The sequence below is a fragment of the Gymnogyps californianus genome, chromosome Z, assembly GCF_018139145.2.
Source record: "Gymnogyps californianus isolate 813 chromosome Z, ASM1813914v2, whole genome shotgun sequence".
Classification (NCBI taxonomy): Eukaryota; Metazoa; Chordata; class Aves; order Accipitriformes; family Cathartidae; genus Gymnogyps; species Gymnogyps californianus.
Window position 1 is genome coordinate 57,432,194 of NC_059500.1, and position 20,725 is coordinate 57,452,918.

General features: G+C 41.8%; 1 protein-coding gene across 3 annotated transcripts in view; it reads right to left on the reverse strand.

Moving 5' to 3' along the window:
* FAM169A (family with sequence similarity 169 member A) overlaps positions 1-19,595 on the reverse strand; it is a 37,635-nt gene extending 18,040 nt beyond the window's left edge. For all 3 annotated transcript variants that reach the window (XR_007767831.1, XM_050913536.1, XM_050913534.1), the window contains exons 1-3: positions 19,540-19,595; positions 2,772-2,909; positions 605-704 (exon numbers count right to left, since the gene is read on the reverse strand). Coding sequence is in view for 2 of the 3 variants with exons in the window: in XM_050913536.1 (XP_050769493.1) it covers positions 605-704; positions 2,772-2,906 (235 nt within the window). In the remaining variant the exon portion in view is untranslated. The remainder of the gene's footprint in view (positions 1-604; positions 705-2,771; positions 2,910-19,539) is intronic.
* Positions 19,596-20,725: the final 1,130 nt, after the last annotated feature.

A 20,725-nucleotide genomic window follows, 5' to 3' on the forward strand; every position in this document is an offset into this window, starting at 1 on the left:
TGATTAGCAATCAGGAAGAGTTTGCTCTATGGGCATTTGTGGCAAACTTGGCAATCATATACATGGCATTAAATGGAAAGAGAAGGAAACATGGAGGACTGGAAGGGAAGGGAGAAAGGGAGAAAAAAACCCCAAAAGCCAGTGAGATGTCACCTTAGCCAGAGCTATGTTAGGACCTAAAGCTAAAGACAAATTTACACTTGATGCTGATCAATCACTGCTAATAAAGAACTTCTAAATTCATGGGCAAATTAATGGATTCTATGAATGCTGAATAAATTCCTTTTGGAGAGGCGAGGTGTACATAGAGAAATCACGAGATACGTGTTCTACTTGGATTCAGACAAGCATCACGTTATTTTGCTATATATGTTCTGAATTCAATGGGTCCAGTTCTACTTTGATCAGCATGCAAAGTTCTATCACTTGTGTATATGAATCCACAACAAAAATAATGGTATGGGAACAAGAACGCAGTGAACAACAAATGCAAAAGTGGCAAAGTTATGAGCTATGCTAGCATGGAATGAGCAAGGGCCTGGTTACATGCATTTGTCACAGAAAAAGAAACAGCAACACAGAGATTAGAATCTTAAAATGAAACCTGTGAGTGAGTCCCCTGGTGCAAACAAAGCAAGAACTTTGTGTGTCTGCTCTTCACCATAAAGAGGAACGAAGCCCACAGTTGACAAGCTAATAGGAATCTGAAACAAGACCGTACAATACTTCAATAGACTCTTGCTAAAACAACATTAGTAAAATATACAAAGAATGTTTAGCATGGTAAGCAAGACGAATGTTGAAAACCAAGTGCTTAACAGTTAACTGTAAAGGACAAGCATCAGACCCCGGCCCTTACTTTAGATGTTTCTCCCTAAAGACAGACTACATTATAAAGAGCTCTGACTCTCAAGCTCTGGCAGATTTAGCTACAGTAATTTATACTGTTACAGCTCTCTGCTGTCAGCAGTTTGCATTTATGTGCACAACTGAAGTAAGGCGTGCAAAGAACCAGCAGTATCTTCACTTCAACTGCCCCAGCTACGCAAGCTGTCAAAGCCAACAGAAGAACGAGGCAGGCAGTCAAGCACAGAAACAAAGCGGCACAGCAAAATTGCTGTTTGTTAACACGAGCCCTGATGTGCTGTCCTGGTTTCGGCTAGGACAGAGTTAATTTTCTTCCTAGTAGCTGGTATAGTGCTGTGTTTTGGATTTAGTAGGAAAAGAATGTTGATAACACACTGATGTTTTTAGTTGTTGCTAAGTAGTGTTTATACTAAGTCAAGGATTTCTCAGCTTCTCGTGCCCAGCCAGCAAGAAGGCTGGAGGGGCACAAGAAGCTGGGAGGGGACACAGCCAGGACAGCTGACCCAAACTGGCCAAAGAGCTATTCCATACCATATGACATCATGCCCAGTATATAAACTGGGGGGAGTTAACTGGGAGGGGGGATCGCGGCTCAGGAACTAACTGGGCATCGGTCAACGAGTGGTGAGCAATTGCATTGTGCACCACTTGCTTTGTATAGTTTAATTCTTTTAGTATTGCTATTGTCATATTATTATTATTATCATTATAATTATTTTTCCTTCCTTTCTGTCCTATTAAACTGTCTTTATCTCAACTCACGAGGTTTTTTTTTTTCTGATTCTCTCCCCATCCCAGGGGTGGGGGGCAGTGAGCGAGCGGCTGCGTGGTGCTTAGCTGCCGGCTGGGGTTAAACCACGACAGCTGAGGTGGGAAGGCTGGATTCAAAAGGGTTTTCTTCCCTTAAATTGCACACATTTTAGAAATTCCAAAGTTGTCTGCTTGATTTCCCCTCGGGAACAACATGAGAAGCGTCAAATCAATCCACCTTTCAGGAGTTGAGTACCTTTGTGGAAAGGCATTTTGATATTTAAATTCACATGTTTTCAATATTTAATTGATGCATAAAAACTAGACAGACATTAAAGGTGTGGTAAATAGACTTGCTTACCCAATTTAAGATTATGATATGCTATGCCACAAACAAGGATGTTAACACAAACATTTAGGCATATAGCACCTGCAGAAATGCAGGAAAGTACTCAAGACTCTGCTTCTGCCAAGGAATCTGCAGCACTGACCTTTTGTTCCCAGAGAGAATCCTCTCAGCTCATTTATTTTTCATTAGACACCATTGCTTTTATTGGTACTAGTTCTAATAGAAATGTTCATCTAGACAGAACCAACATTGATGAACTTATCACGCAACGGATAAGTGTTTAAAATATGAAGTGTCAGAGCCAGCCTCTACTAGAACTCCCAAGAACAGCAGCGAATACTTCAGATAAAAAGAAAAGAATCACCTCTGAAATTAGTGAAACTTGCTGATCAAGAATTGAACCCAACCATGAAGAACACTGAAGGACTCAGATACAAAAAGAGCCAGTTAGCTTCAGTAAATCATGAACCCCTTAGTTATGATGATAGCTTTTTGTGACTGCGTGAGTTAGTGCTTTTTAGGAGAGAGTTTGACTCACAAGTTGAAATTTTAAGGTTTTTTTAAAAAGTACTTAATGCATACAGATCCATTGCCTAGAAGGAGCAAATAGTCACTGATGCCCAGATTTAAACCCAATTACAGAATGAAAAAAAGTAGAGCTTAACACACAAACAGGAATTTGGAAAATACAAAAGCTTTGCTAAAATAATTATGTAATTCAACAGTTAGGGACTGGATATTTTAAGTCTTTTAAATCTACAAGTATATCAAGAAAACTGGGACTAAGATATTTGCTGATTCTTACTTTGCTGTGGTCTGGCAGAGACAAGAATTCAGGATGGTTTGGATTCCCACACCGAAGGTGAGACACGTAGTTCTCTGCTGAGCTCTCCAAGTCTTCATGACTGTAGCTGTTCAACATGTCCACAGGGAATGGCATCCTCTTGAGAAATAAGCAACATTATTACTGTAGGTAGTTTGAGAGATACGATGCACAGTTTATCACATATTCCTACTAAACATGTAACTAAGACTGTTGCACACCCCCTCTCTGCTGCTTTCTAGAGCCCCCTATATCCAAGCCAGAAAAGAGAAATGCTCCAGGCATTTAATTAGGATGGTGCCTATTAACAGCCAGTCTGTAAAACAACACATGAACACAATCTGTGTTTATAAGCTGAAAAGGATGGGTTTAGCCCACAGATCCCCCTAGAACCAAATGTGGCAGACTTCCAACATACAAGCCCCCTGTTTGCAGCACACGTACAATAGACCACATGCTGCCCTGAGGTGGCATGGCTCAGTTATCTCCCTCCCAGCTGATGTTTTTGAGGCTACAGATTAAGCAATAAGTGGCAGGTCAAATAAAAAGTAAACAGTCTGAAAGATAACAACAAGGAAGAGAAGTTCATTTATTTTGGGGACTTTGCATTGAAATCCATCTCTGAAGAAACCAAAGCATTGTTCAGAACTTCTTTCTCTCAAGAACTGGCCAATTAGCATGCCTACCAGCTGGTTGTCTCCAAAAGCATTTAAACTGTGAACAGGAGATGCTACAAGCTCGTTAAAAACAAGAGCACACAACAGGTTAAAGAGACACGTTAAGGAGGTGCCAAAACAACAACTGAAGCACTGAAGACCAACCATAGTGGCAATAGCTCCTTGAAAACTCTTAGATTGAAATTTTCCTTATCAAAGCGGTGTCAAATTAAGATGAGCAAGAGTTCCTGGAATCCACCGAGTGCTCTTCAGCTAAGCCTCTTCCACGTCTATAAAACTATACACAGAAATGGACCCCTCAGCTCCTTTCAAGCTACAGCCCAAATTCTCACAAGCATGAGCTACCACAAGTTCATGAGACCCTATTCTGGAGGAACACAGGGATCTCTTGCTCTGTCTCACTCAGCTCCCAGGAACTCATCACTCAACTCTCAAAAGCACACAGCTTTTCATAGGGGCTTTATGATTCCTAGTCTCCACTATGGAGTCTTTTTTTAAAATTTCATTTTAAATCCTAGTCTCCAATGATTTTTTTCCTTTATCTCCAGTCCCCTCCCTTTAATCCACCATTCAGTGTTCTACTGACACAGGTAAATCAAATGCAAAAGAAGTTTTTATTTCGACTCATCCAGTAGCAATTAAAAAGTCTTCATTTTAAAAGCTTTTTAACAGCAATAATTTACTACTATTAAGTTGCTTGAATAGATGAGACTGCTCCTTCTACAAAAGAGATTTTTTTTTTCTGTTAAAATTGAAAAACAAACATGGACATGACTTCATTGGCATTTACAATTGCTAGCTGTAATGCCTTTGCTGATGAAAATACTAATGCTTTCCATGAATGCTATTGTTTAGATATACACACACACTCCCCACAGCAATTTCCTTTCAAATTCAGCTCATTCCTTCCCCTTACTTGTTATTCGGTTTTTCTCTTGCCTTCTCTTCCAGTCTCTCACATTCCTCCTGCTATTGCTCACTCCCCCTTTCAGATGCTTAGCTGCATCTCTTAATTCTCCACCTGTTTCTTCCCACCTTCCAGGTGCTGCCCTTGCTAACAGGGCAGAAGCAGGCAAGAGACAGCTGACACCAGCCAACTCCATTTGCTCCTCCTGTTCACAAGTGAAGGGACTTCAAGAGCCAAAGGTGAGGCGTGCGTGCCTTTGAATGCAGCAGCAACGCAGAGCAGCCAGAGGAGCTGCTGCCAGGGAAGCAATTCATCCACCGCTGGTCTCCTCACCTCTACCAAATATGGTTTACCCACCCGTATTACAGTTCTGAAACACCAGCAATATTGTAGTACACGTAAACGGACTAGCTTGATACAAGTACGTTGCAAGAGGAACAGGAAGAGAGGTGAAGTATGAGATGACATGTCACTGCTTCTACAACAGGATGAGGCTTTAGCACATGATTCACTGCAACAGGCCAGGTAAATTCTGCTTTAAGGGAATACAGACACATGAAAAACACAAAATTTAATTTTCTGTATGCTGGTAGAAAGGGGAAACCCCCCCTCCACTATTAAATACCTAAGTGCTTGGATAACTCTGAGAATAACAGACAAATTGAGCTGAGCTTTCATTATTACATGACAAAGAGACAGGCAAGCCACAAGCTATAACTGAAAGCCTCTAGGTAACAATTCCTGACATTTTTTTAGAATAAAATAATGCAGGACCAAAGCAGAAAACACGCAATAAGAAATTCAGTAGATTATCTAAGTTCCAACCACTATACCACTATGAAAACAAAAGCAACAACCATATCTTTGCTTATAAGCAAAAAAGACAAAAACCTCTTTTCTGCTAATTAATATATTCATTGAATTACCCTCAAAATCACTCAAAGATCTCCTTTCTGTTTAGCTGTTTGGGTTACTTAACACTTTCATATAGCATACTTTGATTTTATCCACTCCCAACTCACTTACGGGAGTTACTTTTGACTTCTCATCTTACATCGAGAATGGGTTATCTAGGAAAAAAAAAAACAATACAGAGCAACCTTCAAGACTGAACCAAAGAAAACCTACTCAGCATCCCTGCTAAATAACCATCTATCATTTGTACCGTGCAGCAGATAAGACATGTAAGGTGACAAGCTCTCAAACACTTGTGTGATCAGAAATATTTCACCACATAAGTTCACTAGATCCCTGAAGAAATCAGTAAGTATACATAGAAAGTTATCAAATTACATTAAAAGCATTAAACAGGTGATGAAAGGAGAATGTCCCATGCCTATCTACAGCAGAGCATAAGAAGTAGTTCAACTGTCCAAAATGCAACCATCTTCATCTTGAAAGGCAAAATAACCTACCAAAGACAAACCAAATGGCTTCCAATAGTAATAAATTAATACATTTCCCTCACAAAAACACAATTGCTTTGTCAGCGTCTTTAACAAAGTAAAAATACAGATGGCTCCACATCTAGCCAGTCTCAAGTAATGCAGGAGAGAGAAAAAGGGAAAGACAAAATAGCTTCTCAGTTTTCCTTGACAAAACATTACACATTTTTCTCCGCCAAGGCAGCAGGAACAGCACAGGTCTCTGCCACACAGTCCCTCATGCCCCTTTTTGTTGCTCTAAGCCTCCATGTGTTGCACAACTGTAAAACTGTCAGGTCAAATCCTTGTCACACATTGCAGGACCATGCTCTGCTCATGGGGTACCACTCCAATTGGTTAGCAAACAGTCAGGCTGACCGAGCACATGTGATGTAGCTTTAAGCAACCAAACTCATCACGACTGTTTGTACTAGAAGTGTTTGGAGGGAGGGAATAAAATTTACTTTTTAAATGAGGCAAATTACACTTTTCACGTTTCAAGTGAAAGAAAATAAATCTTACACTCTTCATAACCATGGCATTTCACATAATAGTATTAAAGACTGTATGTAATAAACCCACATGAGCAACACTTGCTTTAATGTGGAATTGTATGACTTTTGACTTGTCAACATTATGCAAGCTACTACACCAGAAATGACACGTCATTTTTTAGGAACAGCTGCAGCACCAGAGGGTAACAGAGATCAATTCGAGGAACACCAATAAAACCCACATATAACAGGATGAGTGCACACATGCCTGTGCAACTGAGACAGCTCTTTATTCACAAAATCTTTATTACTATAAGCATTAAGGTTAAAAAAAAAAATTAAATGTAGAGTAAGTGGGCAACATTGCAAATTTATTTAATTATAAATTATACCCGCAACCCGTATTTCATCTTAGAAGTGCATGAGGGAGAGATGCATGGTACATGCAGCTTCCAGCTCACACATGGATTTCAGCAGCAATCGAGAGACTTGCTCATCCCCTTGCAGACCCTCAATACTGAGGGCCATGAAATAGCAGAAAGATATGAAGCCAAAAGCTATATTGTTTCTTACAGCATGTCAGAGGGCTTAAACACAGCTTAAAACGGGGTTTGTGTGCCTTTATCTTAGGGGAACTGAAGTCTAAGTGGTTAGGCTGCCAGCCAAGGATTTAGAGGAATCGGGATGAATTTCCAGCTCTAGCACAGACTTCATGTGAGTGCAGACATGTTACTTGATCTGCCTGAACTCCTCATCTACAAAATGCAAATAATCATTACCTCATAGAGACAAGTACGAGAAATACTTTACCGAGACCATGAGATACTTGAACACAAATTGTATCAAAACTTGACAAGTACTGGAACTAGACAATAATTTACACAGCACAATTTAACTGCACAGCTCATTTTCCTTTAAAAAAAAAAAAAAATCACAATCCATCCACCAAGGACTTTTCAATATAAAATAACTGGGTGTCGTGGTTTAACCCCAGCCAGCAGCTAGGCACCATACAGCTGCTCCCTCACTCCTCCCCTGCTCCCAGTGGGATGGGGAGGAGAATCAGGAAAGAAGGTAAAACTCACGGGTTGAGATAAGAACAGTTTAATAACTAAAGTAAAATATAATACTAACAATAATAATAATGAAATATAACAATAATAGTAGTAATGAAAAGGAATATTACAAAGAAGAAGGGGAAAAAAGGAAAAAAACCCCAGTGATGTGCAATGCAATTGCTCACCACCCACTGACTGATGCCAGAGCAGCGATCTGCCCCTCCAGGCCAACTCCCCCCAGTTTATATACTGGGCATGATGTTCTATGGTATGGAATACCCCTTTGGCTAGTTCGGGTCAGCTGCCCTGGCTATGCTCCCTCCCAGCTTCTTGCACACCTGCTTGCTGGCAGAGCATGGGAAACTGAAAAGTCCTTGGCTTAAGATAAGCACTACTTAGCAACAACTAAAACATCAGAGTGTTATCAACATTATTCTCACACTAAATCCAAAACACAGCACTGTACCAGCTACTAAGAAGAAAATTAACTCTATCCCAGCCAAGACCAGGACACTGGGACAGATAAACATGCCTGGTATAACAAATGTGTGCAAAACTAAATCAACAGCTACATAGCAAGTGAACAATCTTCAGATTTAAATTGGTGTTTAACAATAAATAATTATAATTTAATTGGGGTGGTGGTTTTCATTAAAATTTGAAGTTTAGAAAACAGACACCAGGGTGCTCAAGCTATGACCTGCAGAACTTTTCTGCTAACCCAGGACAACTAATCCAGCCCCAGCCCGCAGGGCACACATCAGGTCCAGTCCTGTGATGAGGTACGGGCCTACTCAGACAAAAAGAAAACCGCAGTAGTGCCTGACCTAAGCTTCAATCTATTTAAACAAGTGCTGAAATATTGGATCACAAAACTCCTCAAGGACTGCCATGCATTTCTTATGAATCATCATGCACCTTGAACCAAGTTCTATCTTAAAAATATAAGATTTTAATACTACCGTGATCTCCCAGACTAGCTATAAGCTACACCTCGGCTAGCATCATGAGAAGAGACATAAATAACAGACTAAATATACATCTCCATATATACACGAGCTGCTGATGGTCCAGAGAAAACCAAGCCAGGACTGCAGAAGTCCTGAGCCATGCTCCAGAACCAGATCTGATGATGCACCAAACCAGCAATCATCTTCTCAATCAGAGCAGCAGGAACACCATTTCCATTTTGCTATGTTAGTTTCCCACCTTGCAATGTCCAATTGCTGGTTTGGTGAAAGCTGTGAAACTGCATAAAAGTTGGAAGAAAAATAAAAATTTTTTAAAAAGTAGTATTTTCAGTCTTCTAGCTTCAACTAAAAAAAAAATCATCACATCTGCCACTTCTAAAATTGTTAAGTTCTACTAACACTAATTCTATTAACAGACAAATTACATAAATGTTTCTCTGCTTAGACTACCAGCTGTCACATACACAAAACATTTTCATTGCTTTTGTTTCTTCTTTATTCAACATCAAATACTTTAAATTGGGAGGCGTTGTTTTTAAATGTTGTTTTTTCTTGTTTCTATCCAAATACAAGTCTGAAACATTTAAATAAGTAAAAAGGTTGTTCATCCTTTTCTAACATAAAAATAAGTAAATTTTAAACCTGTGCTAAGATAATTAATCATTTAAATACGTATAGACAGTACCTATCTGGTTTATTATGAGTCTTGTAGTTGAAATACATATAAAAAACCTGTCCCATAATTAACAATTTAGACCACTTGTAACAAAACTTTTATGTTTTATAAATATCCCCATCTCTTTTAAAGTTCTATTCATTTTAATTTGTAATGTAATGTATGTCAACTGCAGGAAGAGGAAGACATTTTAGGACAGGGAAGTTGTTTTTTAAACAACAGAGTATACATTAGGACTTCTTGAAAACCATACAGCCTTGAAGGAGCAACAATAACACACTATTTTATCTGCCACATTGAATAGACAACTCAAACCCTCCTCGCTAAAATAACTACATATTTAAAGGTAGGTTTTCTTGGCTTTTAATTCAAAAAGCTTGTTTTTTTATATTCCTAAGTGGTCTTCAAACCATTATCTGCACCATAGCACTATAAATACTGTTTCCCTGGAGTGTGGCTTTTGTTCACATTTTTAGAGAATACAGATACATCAATCTTAAATACAAGTTCTTGCCAACTCAGATACATTTGCTCTGGTTTAGGGTTTTATTTTTTTCCGAAAAAAATTTTTTTTTTATAAAGAGCATAAAACCCCAAATAACTTCTACTCGTACCCTATAAAATCCCAAATAGAAAGTTCTTAAGGAAACACAGGGCAGTGGTCTATAAATTGTTGTCAACATCCACCAAGAGCTCTGGATTAATATGCCAACCACATTATCCGTAATCTGCTTGAAGCAGCTTATGCAGCTCTGGTTTTCTATCAGACACACAAATCAAAGCTGTTGATTTGAATGCAAATAAACAAAAATAATCAATCCTTTCCATTCATTAATTAGCCACAAAATTTAACTTTAATTTACTTGTATAACACAGAATTATGAAATCTCCGTAAAGGATCCAGCTCCCCAGTCCTGGTGTAAAACACAATTGCAGTGGAGATCAGCAAGAATTACGGTCAAAAGGTCTATGTAACTGGGTTCAAACAATCTCTTGTCGAATGCAACATGAACAAGGAAGGAAAAAGCAACAGTCCTCCACATTAAAAAAGTATTTGCACATGATTTCTTTTCAATTAAAAAAAATTAAAGTTTGAAAAAGTATATTAATTTCATTAAAACAAAATACACTCTTAAAAAAAGTAGCTGAAAGTTCATTCTACAATTAAATATATCCAGGATGTTCTAACATGTAATAAAAAAATTAACATTTGGTAGTTCTAAAAGACTAAACTGCAACCAAAATGTACTAACGTAAAACTAGATACTCTTAATGAAAGTATAAGCAACAACATTAAAGAGTGCTTTTAATCAACTGGTAGTTAGATTTGCAGAAAAGATGAACTCTGTTAACAACTACAAAATTATATGGCTTTAATGAAAACAGGACAGAAAACTCACCAGTTATCAAAACTGAGGTGATAGAGCAGTATTAGGAGAATGTATTACACAACTTGACTCTCAAACTCACCTGAGGTAGGTGAAGGTCTTAAGCATATGCCTGATTAAGCACCTGTGTAACACCACTGGCATTTTGTTCAAGTGATTAAAGTTAGGTATTTGATTAGGTAGCCTATTTAATCAACAACTAAGTTCTTAGGTATACAAACTACTAACCTGTTATTTACATTTTTCTACAGTCTCACATTTTAATGAGACTATCATCTGATTTCTTGAAGAGCACTTTCTTCAGCAGAGAGTTTTGGGAAATTAATATGCACAAGTGGTTCCTATGAGGAAAGCATGCCAGAGATTTACTAAATTAAAATTCTGTGTTTGAGACTACTCAAAATAGCCACAATTAATAAATCTGAAAAATGAGTTTTTCTTAAAGAAACCTTTCATGTCTTCCCTTTCAGCTTCTCAGATTCAAGATGAATATATCCATACACAAAATGAAGTCTATTCCAATTGTGTTTGAAAATAACTAACATCTAAAAGACAGAAAGATAGGACTAAGTGGGATTATTACTTCCTGGAACCACCTCTCTGACATATATCTGATCTCTCCTGTGCTCAGCACTCACTCTTCTTTCTAATCTCCCACTTCCTCTATCTCCCCCTTCACTACACAAGACAAACCTGCTTAGGGTCTTAAAAAATAACACCAAACCCCACACAGATACCCCTAATCACCCACCTTTCCTCTCTGGTCACTGCTCCTTCTCCTTTCCATGCCACAGCAATTTAGAGCAGCTTTTTGCAGTTCTCCAGCTCCACCCTCAGCTCCCTCCAATTTTGCTTGTGCACTTTATACCCCACAGCATCTACTCTTAAAGATCTTAAGGCCTTCCTATAGCTCAGCACTTGTAGCCCGCACTCAGCCTCCCTCCTCAGGTGCCCGGCCAGCGACCTACGACACACCCAGCCATGCTGCTCTTGCCCCTGCTCATCTTCCACAACTCTGCGTCCCTAGGTTTGCCTCCTGCTTGTCCAGGCACCTCCTCAACAAGGTGCTAAAATAAGCCTCCTCTCTGATTTTCTGCAGCTTTATTTGCCACTTGCTATCAGAAGACCATCCTCTGCTGCCACTTGGCGCCCATGTTTCTTGGCAACTTGTTCAGTTTTCAAACCTTCATACCTTCCTCTAACATTAACCCTCCAGTTTGGAAGGGCCACCTCAAATATATCTAGTGATTTCAGAGATAAGAACAATAAAGAAAGCTCTTCTCTTGACCATACTTACAAAAAACCCACTGAATCTGGTTAGACAGCTGGTGGACTATCAAGCCTAACGTAACTAACATAACATCACAGTAAGACTGATGTTGCAGTAAGCCTATGTATGCATTTGCATCTATTTTTAAAATGCTTGGTTGTGCTGTCCTCTCCCCACAACCGGGGCAGACTTCAAAGCTGCACAGATTAGGTCAGCCAATTGCAGACACATGTTAGTACAGTCTAATGAGTTACTGCTCATCAGCCAAACAACAGCAACTCTCTTTATGGCTGCTTCGAGAATATTCCACACGCAAATTCAAATGTGATGGTGACCACGGTTACTAATGGTGAGCAGCAGGTCCTTAAGCTTTGCAATCATACCCTCCATACCCAAGGAGTTACTAAAACAGTTGCCTGAGCTACAACTATGCCACATGAAGTCTGTGGATGTCATGGCTTTCAGCAGAGGAGCTGTAGGAAATTCAAGGGTTAAGTACTATTCAAGCTCTTTTTGCCTTTTTAAAATTATCTGTAAGTGTTTTTGTTGGGGTTTTTTTGTTGTTTTTAAAGTCATTTGCAGCAGGAGACCTATAACTAAGAAAGCAGCAACTGCCTTGGTTTTGTGGGCTATTCAAATGAAAATGCAGAAAGGAGGGTAGAAATTAGCATGGGATCTTTCCAGGAGTAGGAGTAAGTCACAGAAGTGAAGCAGGGAAAGCAAATAAACAAGAGTTCAACAACAGATCCCTGTCAGTCAACCCTAAAACCTTCTTGCAGAGCAGCAAGCACACAGAATTGAGAAGTTTCGGAGTCTGACTATATGGCCCTGCAGCCCATTTACAATAGCTTGAGGATCAGAATGCTGAAATCAGAATCCTGAAATCAGGCTACAGTAAGTGTAACATATTTGGAGCAGTAGGAATTTAAACCTTACTGTAGATTAAGAATTGCATTTTTTCCGAAAGGGAATAGGCAGCTATCTCCAACCGTTATTACAATTATCTTCAGAAGACGACAGATGGTTACAAATATGGTGTTTAATAAAAGCGAATTCTGAATTTTACCTGCTATTTGTGCTCAGTGTTCTACAGTAGCAAATTCTTTCAACTGCACACAGCTGAAGGCTTGACAGTGTACAAGAAAATGATGAATGTCACAAGTAATGTAGTTTGTGGACTTACCAAAACAGGGTGGGATCAAAGAACACCAGAAGAGCTAGGGACACAGATAACTAGAAAGAACTTTACCTTGCCTTTCTCAAGAGAAAGGTAGGGTGGAAGTCAGATGACAAGAATACCACAGACATCAAGAACAACATTCAAAGGAAGTAATCAGGCCTTTCAGACACCATGCTTGGGCCACAGACATGATGAGGAAGTCATTACTGAGTGTCAGCCTGAGCCCAGTCATTTTGTGAAAAGATATTTCAAGCTACCATCCCAGATGACAGATACCATTCTCACAAATATAGTGGTAGGTGTAAGGATTTCCATACGTCCATGCAAAACAGCATCAATATTTCCTCACCTTTACAAAAGCCGCACAGACAGACTATCCCAATCTAGCTCACAGCTGGACTCAGCAGTGAATATGTTTGTCTTCTTCATCCCATCTTCAGAAGGATGGAAAAAAGGCACATATGAACTAAAATTATAAAACTAGAAGTAAACTCCATCCTCTGAAAAATAAGCATTCAAGAAACACAAATTCAAACCTAGCATCAATATGACTAAGAAGCTAGGAAAGAGTCAGGCATCTTGTAGGCTGTTCCCGCTGGAAGAAAAAAAATAAGTAGCAAGGTCTGGTATTTCTCGTTTATATAGAAGTCCTGTTCCCAAAACAAAGGAAGAATAAAACATCAAAAGAGTATTTCATTACTCAGAGCCCTCAAGAATCTGTTCAGACATCAACTGACTTACATCCCTCTTCTCTAAGCTTTCCAATGGGACCACACAAATGAGCAGCAGCTCAGGGCACACCATCTTCCCCAAAACAAATTGCTTCTCCCCACTGTCCATACCTACTGCCATCAGAACCAATATTTAGTGAACCCCTTAGCAGACAGAGCACATCCCTGAGCAGCTCTGCGTTTGCCTTTGCTTTCAGCAGTCTCATACCTGCAGATGGTTGCAGATGATTCATATTTGTTTCCCACAATTGTCTGCGTATAGCCAATGCTGTTTTAGTTCAACCTATCACAGCTGCATTATAAAAAACATCTGTTAACATGCATTCACTAGCTATCAGTAAACATGTTACCACAGGACTGAAGTTCTATGTCTGAGAATGTTAGCAAGAATGTCTCTAGTGGAAAGGAATTCACACACAACCTCCTCCCTTGTGTCATCCTGTCCTTATCTCCATCATCAACCATCCTGACATCCTTCCAAGAACTTACACACTTCTGTGAATATACCCGAATTTCCCCTGCAATACATTTGTGAGATTCAAACTTCTAAGCTACACGTCCCAGTACCTAGGCTATCTTATTATGGGGGTACTTGAATTTTTGAACAAAATGCCTTAAAAGCTTCAATAACTGATCTTCTCTAGAAATACAGACATTACTTGCTTATTAGGGGTGGGTTTAGAACAAAGATATGCAAGTTAATCATACCTCTGAACATAACAACACACCATACTGTATAAAAAAACTGGAACAGTATCAACACTGCTAACTCATTATATTATCCCTAAATTATAGTGTTCAGCTTTAAGCCTCAGTTGCAGGAATCAGGTTGTTACCTCCTGCTTCTTCAGAAAACTCCTTTCTTCAGCTTCAGAGTAAAGGTTGACAACATAAACTCTCAATGCTGCACTATCAAAAGAAATAAAATACTCCAACATTTTAAAATCCTTTTAAGTTTTCTGTGCTGCACTGTAATAACGTTTACATTGTTATTGCTAACTTCCCCAACTATTTTATCATTATCAACTCACAAAACATTCAAATTCCCCAAAGTTATGATTACTGCTGGCTAATTCTACCACAGCCGTGAGAAATGCTATTCAAGCTAGAAAGCCTTTCTATTTGCAGGATTTGCTACCGGCAAAAGAGCTAGATAAAAGATTGGTCTTCTAGCAATACTTTTGCTAACCTAAACACATTTCACATTTTTATACCTGGTGTATTACAAGTATAAAGTCAGTTAGGGTTAATGCAGCATTCCATACCATCCAAAGTTCATCAGCACTCAGTGCTTGGGAAAGGCCAGTGCAGCAGCAGGCTCACAACCACTGCTATGCTCGAACTTCTGAACAGGGTGTGTTCTTCTAGCACTGCCTCAGGGGCTACTGATTCGACAGAGACCACACCTTTACCAATTATTCCTCCTCTTCAGTGATCCACAGAATTTAAGAAACCTACTTAACCACCTGTCATGGTTTAACCCCAGCCGGCGACTAAGCACCACACAGCCGCTCGCTCACTCCCCCCCACCCAGTGGGATGGGGGAGAGAATCAGGAAAAAAAACCTCGTGGGTTGAGATAAAGACAGTTTAATAGGACAGAAAGGAATGAAAAACAATGATAATACTAATATGACAATAGTAATACTAAAAGAATTAAACTATACAAAGCAAGTGGTGCACAATGCAATTGCTCACCACTCGTTGACCGATACCCAGTTAGTTCCCAAGCCGCGATCTGTGCCTCCCGGCCAACTCCCCCCTGTTTATATACTGGGCATGACATTCCATGGTATGGAATACCCCTTTGGCTAGTTCGGGTCAGCTGCCCTGGCTATGCTCCCTCCCAGCTTCTTGCACACCTGCTTGCTGGCAGAGCATGGGAAACTGAAAAGTCCTTGGCTTAAGATAAGTGCTACTTAGCAACAACTGAAACATCAGAGTGTTATCAACATCATTCTCACACTAAATCCAAAACACAGCACTGTACCAGCTACTAAGAAGAGAGTTAACTCTGTCCCAGCCAAAACCAGGACACCACCCTTACATGTTTTGATGAAGCCTAGAAGAAAGAGTAACGGTGAATTCAATTCATCCTGGCCCATTGTCGTGGTTTAACCCCAGCCAGCAGCTAGGCACCATACAGCCGCTCCCTAACCCCCCACCCCCCAGCTCCCAGTGGGATGGGGAGGAGAATTGGGAAAGAAGGTAAAACTTGTGGGTTGAGATAAGATAGTGCTAAGCACTACTTAGCAACAACTAAAACATCAGTGTGTTATCAACATTATTCTCACACTAAATCCAAAACGTAGCACTGTACCAACTACTAAGAAGAAAATTAACTCTGTCCCAGCCGAAACCAGGACACCCATAAACAATTTACAACCATAAGCAGAAGGGAGAGACACTGGCACTGTGAATATGCAGGTCCCCTGTTCTACAGTAATAATAAAATTGTAAGATGTTATTTTACTACAAAACAAGTACAGGACCAAGAGAGGAACAACTCAGATTTGAAAACAAATCAAAAATCTAAAACGCCATTCTGAACAGCTGTACAACACACAGTTCAGTACACAATTCAGACAAATGCATCTTCCCAGATTTTCAATTCAAAGAATCATTTAGTACATACAGATGTATCATTTAAAACACTAGTAGGTTTTCCAGTTAACTTTAAAAAGAAAGAGGTATGTTAGTCCTGACAATTCTCACTAATTTTAGTGAGATTTTAGGGAAGATTTGAAAGCTCGTCACTCTTTTGTGACAAGAATCTTTTACATATTTTAAGGAGATATTTAGAAGCTTCTTTGAAATCTCAGGCTCACTGGAGAACACCAACTAAATTTATAATGATTAAATAAATATATGCTGTCATATCCCACTGTTCAAAAAAAAAAGAAAAAGTCAGCAACAGCAGACAAAACTGCAAGAATGCCAGAGAAGAGCTATCAAGACACTGCATATGCCATTTCAGTCATATTTAAAACAATGCAGTAGAGGAAACACAGTAAAGCAGGCTTTTCCACTCAGGATTGTTTAACCCACACTGTAACAGCTGGAAGCAAAAGTTTGAGAGGAGGGTTGAATTTTGCTTGCTTGATTTTTTTTTCAAACCCATTTCTATTGTATGAAAAAGGTTTTTTGTCTTTAAACAGTTTACAAAATGATTACCAAAGAGACCTTCATTGAGGAAAGCAGTTCCAAAGAAAAGAATGCACCTCTACCATAGCTGCCCCAAACTCTACATTTCGCAGATCAAAGGATGACTATGGCCTTCTGGAACGTATAGCTGATACAATTCAATGACTAGGTCACAACCTTGTGAGTCTGAAGGAAGGTATTTATCTGTGTGGAAATGAGAAGCTAGTAACTTGAATAGAGAAATATTTAAGGAATAGCAATGTGAAAATAAGCATAAGTACACATTACTTCAGCTCTAATACTACTATTTGTATTTGAAGTTTAGAAACATAACTGGTAACACCTTTAAATGATTACTACTACTACTTGATACTCATTGACTGGTACGAGATAGAGATTGATACTAACCCTTATTATACCTAAGAACATAAGCAAGTAAAGGGCTCTACTCTGAAGAGTTTCTCTAATACCATCAAATTCCATGTTCTTCTTTTAGTGATTTCATATCAAACATTGCCATTTTTCACACTTAAAAATGAACACAAAAGCATTACTAAGTGTCAGCCTTACCACTGAACTGAACTTCCTGCATCTTTCACTGGCAAAGATTCTGCACTGTAATGGGTATACAATTACAGCTATTTAAACCAACCTGCACAGATAGGATGTTTGGATAAGTAAGGAGAGTTTTAAGTTCATTCTGAGTTGTGTTATCTGTACAATACTAAGAGGCGTAAAAAAAACCCCCACAAAAAACCTGTTTTTAATTATTAAAGTGAAGAGACATTATCTACCTTAATATGCATATGGAAATTAAGAGTACTTTCCAAGTCATTTCTCAAAGTAATGCCTCTTTCTAAAGGAGCTAGTTATGAAACACTCCAAAAAGACTTGGTACTGTGTGTCTTGATCACGCATTACTGGAGAGAGTATACTGGAAAAGTACAGTAGAATCCCGTTTTAATTACTCATCTTCCACAACAGTAAAGAAAGGCACTGTAAAATATTTGCTTCCATACAGAGCAGATGCTAAGTAAGATCAGATTGGGGGAAGGGGAACGGGGAAGCAACTTAAAACACCCAACTGCTATATCAGAGTCTTCAGCAGCTTTTCATGCATAAAACAGTGTTGAAATTGAGATGATCATTGAGGTTAAAAACACCTGAATTTAAACATTTATAGTATAAACCACTCTCTGCCCTGATGTTTTCCCTCTATGAAACAGGTGCTAAAATGTTTTCTTACTAGCCACCAAGAAGTGGGAAGTTCTTCAGTATCTAAATCAAGCAGAGGTCAATTAAACAAGAAAGGTGTTGGTGTAAACAGAGAGAAGATGCACTCAATTCCTGTAGGAAGAGTTTGAAGGAGAAGTGAGACCACAATCACTCTGATCTGCAGCAGGTCTCTTTTAGGTCACTCTTACAGGTCCTCCAGTGAGGCAGCACTGATTTTATTACACTGTTCACTCTGCTACAATACTCACCCCCTTAAAAACTGGTGGGTTATATACCAGACTATGACCAACGGTGCAGCCCAACACACAAAACAAGTATCTGCACTTAAGCAGAAAGAAGAAAAAGTTCCCTCCTCTTTCCTGCATGCACATACACAAAAAAATAAGTATCAGCTGGACAGTATCTCCACACCACAAGCTAGTTTTCCAAATTTCTCATTATTAATACCGAAAACTTCACAGCCCAGAAGAGCTTAAAGATCACTCTTTAATGGTTTCCTCTAAATAGGACATTAATATGTATATAAAATCAGTGAGTTAGTATATTTTGTTTTCCATTAATGCTAGTAAAACCTTTTGCTCTAGCTCCCAGAGTAACCCACTTTCTCAAGCTGGATTTAACACTCCATAAGCAGGATAGCAACGCTACGTCAACAGATATCTCAGGCAAGATGCTTCCCCTTGTTTTAAGAGGGAAGAATCAACCCTGCCTCAAAATAAAATTCAAAAAACCTCACACATCACATACAGGAAAACAGAAGAGTGTGTGCGTGTGTGACTGTGCGGGTCCACATGTATTTGCGCATATATTCACACACAGAGCCATCTTTTGTAGGAGGCATCTATTGTAGCATTGCAATTATTATTATCATATATATGTGTAAAGGTACATGTATGTATAATGGATCTTATATATGCGTGTGGCCGTAATACGTAAATTGCAAAGCTACAATAGATGTCCCCACAAAAGATTGCTGGCCCGAGCCAACAGAACGGCCTGGGCCAAAACTCACACCAAACTTGGCATCACGCAAGCCCCGGCCCGCACCCCGCGGAGGCCAGGCGAGGAGAGGGGCGGCGGGCCCGGCCACGGAGAAGCCGGGCCGGGCCGGCCCAGGCCGCCCCCCGCTGCGGCTGAGCCTGGCCAGCCCCACCGCCTGACAGAGCCGCCTCCGCCCTCCACCCCCCTCCCACGGCCCCGACGGCGGCGGGCTCGGCGCGGCCACACCGGCCTGCCCGCCGCTGCGATGGCCGCGGAGGACGGCGGGGGCCAGGCGCTGCCCCCAGGGACGAAGCGCAGCGCCCGCGGGGGTGGCGGCGGGGATGCCGGCGGACACCTGGCACCGGGGCCTGCCGCGGGCGCGGACGAGGGGCCGCGGGGCAGCGGCCGCTGCGGCCCGCCCACCTACCTCCCCCTGGGCAGCGCGCCCCGCGCCCACCGGCGCAGCGGGCCGGGGCGGGCCGGGCCTGCCTCCCTTCCCCCGGCCTCTGTAGGCGGCCGCCGAGTGCTCCCACTCGCCTGGCCAGGCCCGGCTGGGCTGTGCGGAGAAGCGGGACGCCTCAGCAAGTTACCCCTCACACCCCGCTGCGCCTCACCTCAGCGGGCCGGGCAGGGTACCGCGGCGGCGGCGGCGTGAAGAGATGAATGGAAGCGCCGGCGGAGGAGGCGGAGGCCGGGCTCCCTGGCAGCGTTCACGGCGCTCCCCGGCTCCCCTCTAGCTTCGTCCGGCCCTCCTGCCCGGCGCCTGATATCATCTCCCCCGGCGGCCTCCCCGCCCCTCGCCGCTGACGCACTCCCGCTGCTGCGCCTCGAGCCGCCGCCGTTCGCCCCGCGCCGCCCGCCGTGGTGGATGCCGGGTCCCCCGCACCATCGCCCCCCGACATGGCGGGGAGTGTGGTACCTGCGCCATCGCCCCCCCGCCACGGCGGTGAGTGTGGTACCTGCGCCATTGCTCACCACCGTGGCAGTTAGCGTGGTGGTACCTGCACCGTCGCCCCCCCACCATGGCTGCTAGCGTGGTACCTGTGCCATCGCTCACCATGGCGGCAGCCATGGTACCTGTGCCATGGTCAGCCTCGGTGGCTGTGGTGGTGTCTGCGCCATCGCTCGCCATAGCGGGGGTGGTGGTACCTGCCCTGTGGCCCTGGCACACGGAGCCCGAGGCTGCCATGGAGATCAATGGTACCCGCAGGGAGGAAAGAGCAAGGCCACACGTAGTCTCCTCGCGCTGGGCAGCTCACCATGAGGCTAGGGGTGAAATATCCCCTCTGCAAGAAAGGTGGCCTCACAGCCCCGGCCAGTGAGGGCTGCCTCCCCGTCTCCAACAGACACCCACACCGTGGGCCAGCCGAGGCCTCACTGCCGCTCCTGTTCACCAAACTGGGGGGACGACTGAACTGAATTACAGGCAGAAGCATGTTTTGCAAAGGAAAACGGCAAGCCCTGCTCCTGAGCGCTGACCACAACTGGCCACGGCGCTCGAGTGTCCACCCCCGAGAAGACCTGCGTGCCAGGGGACTGAACAACAACAAAATCAAACGGGTTCTTGTGAGAAGACAGCAGTCGCCCTTGACTCAGGCTATGCAACGTACCCTTGTGTATGATCCTTTGCTCTGAGCTGGGGAAGTACTAGGTGCACAGCTGTGGTGACATCAGTGGGACAGAGGAGGCTGGGCACAAAATGCGGTCACCGCCTGATGTGAGGGACAGCAGTCATTCCATGGACTTCTCAGTGCTATGTGCCAAGGATAGGTTTGTCGCTCCAGGGGCCAGAGGAGCAGG